The 2992-nt window shown below is 41.9% G+C and overlaps 1 protein-coding gene and 1 non-coding gene across 2 annotated transcripts; both read right to left on the reverse strand.

The window, feature by feature from the left end:
- Positions 1-47: 47 nt before the first annotated feature.
- Positions 48-1044, reverse strand: LOC107663555 (eukaryotic translation initiation factor 3 subunit K-like). Its single transcript, XM_016453795.1, has 3 exons — positions 833-1044; positions 313-411; positions 48-239 (listed from the first exon to the last, which is right to left on the reverse strand). The coding sequence occupies exons 1-3, from the start codon at positions 892-894 to the stop codon at positions 71-73; spliced, it is 330 nt and encodes a 109-aa protein (XP_016309281.1). The 5' UTR covers positions 895-1044; the 3' UTR covers positions 48-70.
- A 358-nt stretch (positions 1045-1402) lies between these two features.
- Positions 1403-1475, reverse strand: trnav-cac (transfer RNA valine (anticodon CAC)). The gene has a single exon. It is a non-coding gene; the product is annotated as a tRNA-Val (tRNA).
- Between the last annotated feature and the right edge of the window lie 1517 nt (positions 1476-2992).

Consider the following 2992-nt stretch of genomic DNA (forward strand, 5'->3'; position numbering starts at 1 on the left):
ACACACACACACACACACACACAGAGAGAGAGAGAGAGAGGATCCGGAGGAGTAATGATGCCGAACATCTTCACTCCAGTGTGTTGAGGACAGTCAGGAAGCGCACTGTAAAGGATACGTGGGTCTGGTCGATCATACACTTGCAGAGAGTGAAGTCTGTGTGCGGCAGGTTGGTGAGCGCTTTGAGCAGGATCTGAGCCGTGACGGTGGTCTGGAAGTACGCCGGGTTGAACTGGTACCTGAAGACACAAGCACACGGATGAGTGAGCGCACAGCTCTAGTGTAGAGCCCTTGGTAGTGTGCAGCACTCACAGTTTGAGCACGCCCAGGTTGGCCTCCAGGTCGTAGGTGTTTTCTCTGGCCTGAGTGTCCACGTACCGCTCCAGCGTGGACAGATTCTCCGGGTTATACCTGTAATCATCACATTCATTCGCTTTGACTCACTATTGATACTGAGCAATAATATTAATAATAATTATATTAATGATATTAATACTAATTGTATCAGCTGTAGAGCTGCGTTTAGATCAATTAAACTCGCTTTATAGCTGAACTTTGCAACATTGACACTGTTATTGAACTGAATTGATATCAATAACGGAACATTGTTTTCCGTAGAGCTGAAATTTAAGTCATTTCTTAATTTTAACATTGTTGATTTCTGTGAAGCTGCTTTGAATCAGTCTGTACTGTACTGTATAAAGCGTATTCGAATTATTACACGCAAATACAATTATACAACGCACAAGCAGCTACTTTAAAATAATGAATTGTGTTTGTGAGGCGTCTTAAAGCGGGACGATGTTTATCGGTTATTGATGATAATCTTCACCTGTCGATGCCGCGCAGAAGTTTGCCGACGTTCGCTCTCATCTGCTCAAACGTCGTCGCCATGCCTCCGGCAGCTAGTTTAGTATGTTTTTAATCGTAAGTGTTTATATTTTCGGTTTATTTCCAGACACTCGGGTCCTCACGAGCGAGTGAGCGGCAGGGGCCGTGACGTCATCGGGCTCGCAGCCTCCGACAGCGCCGCCGCGCGAGTGGGCCGAGTCACTGCATCGCACGCGAGCCGAAACTAAATTAATAAGTGAAGTGACATGTGGCCAAGTACGGTGACCCATACTCAGAATTAGTGCTCTGCATTTAACCATCCAAAGTGCACACACACACCGTGAACACACACCCGGAGCAGTGGGCAGACATTTATGCTGCGGCGCCCGGGGAGCAGTTGGGGTTCGGTGCCTTGCTCAAGGGCACCTCAGTCGTGGTATTGAAGGTGGGAGAGAGCGCTGTACATTCACTCCCCCCACCTACAATCCCTGCCGGTACGAGACTCGAACCCGCAACCTTTGGGTTACGAGTCCGACTCTCTAACCATTAGGCCACGACTTCCCCAAAATATTGTTTCCGCCCGGTCTCGAACCGGGGACCTTTCGCGTGTGAGGCGAACGTGATAACCACTACACTACGGAAACAGCTACTGCCATCCTATCACAATAATTGTACTGAATTTCCGTCGTTTTTTTTTGTTTCCGCATTTGAACCTCTTTCACCTAATATATCGACTTTAGTACCCCTGAGATTTTAAAATAAATATTTTAATAATTAAATTGCATGTTAATGGTCACATGACATGCAGGTAAACAAACAAAAAAAAATTTTTTTTGGAACATATTTTCTTTCTTTGCATTTTTATATCAATATGGTATAAGACTGTCCTATTTAAATCAATGTGACAAACGAGTTAGATAAAAAGTAATCTGCTTATATTACCTAAAATGTGTAAGGATTACGTTACTGACTACAATTTTTGTATGGAATTTGGAATCGGCAACAGATTACAATTAGTAAGTAATCTACCCAGCTCTGAATATAAACCTATTCCCTTTAACAGATTATCTATAAACTTACAATAAAACGTCGTCATGAGTAGTTTAAAAAGTTAGTGCTGCATGGTGCAAGATTGTTTTCATCAGTCTTTTTACTGTATATGCCTTTTTTAGATAATGTTCGACTTAATGTTAGATTAAGTGCTTTACAATTTAAAAAAAGAAGGCGATAAGTTGTAATAAGTTCCTATAACAAGAGCTAAATGTGATTTACTTTAACGTGACAATAAAAGACAACCCACAAACAAATGTGTGACATCCATTTATTACGCAATTAAGAGAAATTTCAAAGTACAAAGATCAGTTTATTGAAACACCTGAATGTTCTGTAGTCAGACTCTGAATAACGGAGAAACAAAAACAGCCACAAATCAAGCAGGATTCAGTAATAATGTTTCCATGTCTGCCTGAGGAGTCGTGAGACGCTGAAGGGATGAGTAGAAAACTGCTTTTTAATGAAGGAAATTCACGTGGCAAAACTCAAAAACAGTATCAAGCCAATACATATTTATTCAGTTCAAATTAGTAAGTCAGTCAGTCCAGATTTTCCAATCAAAAGACCCAAACTCAGGTCATAAACGATTTATTCTCAGCGCTGAAGCCGATCAGAATCACACTGAACATCCCTTCACACGCTTCAGACTGAACCCAAATTCATCCTTTAGAAAATAAACATGATTTGAGATGTAAAACTGTCTTTATAAGAATCTCCACCTTCAAAAATATGCTCTAGATCTATGAAACAAGCTTGTACGAATGCATAAAAAAAAAAGAAACAGACATCAATAATTATTAAAAGTAATTCTTAATATTGCAATGATGAACATTTGTTGGAGAGATGCTCGGACTCGTATACAAACCCCGTGCTGATCGACAACCACACACACACACACAAGCTCATGATGGACGGGTCAGGGCTGTTCTAGCACCCTGCATGAGAGACGTAAAGCCCTGAACGCAGACATCAGCCCTGACCGCCGTATTTAACCTCCACTCATGATCGATGGACAGACAGCGTGTGTGTGTGTGTGTCTGTCTGTGTGTGTGTGTGTGTGCACGTCTGTCTGTCTGTCTGTCTCTGTGTGTGTGTGTGTGTGTGTGTG

This window comes from Sinocyclocheilus anshuiensis, unplaced genomic scaffold, assembly GCF_001515605.1.
Source record: "Sinocyclocheilus anshuiensis isolate Anshui unplaced genomic scaffold, SAMN03320099.WGS_v1.1 scaffold2201, whole genome shotgun sequence".
In the NCBI taxonomy this organism is placed as follows: domain Eukaryota; kingdom Metazoa; phylum Chordata; class Actinopteri; order Cypriniformes; family Cyprinidae; genus Sinocyclocheilus; species Sinocyclocheilus anshuiensis.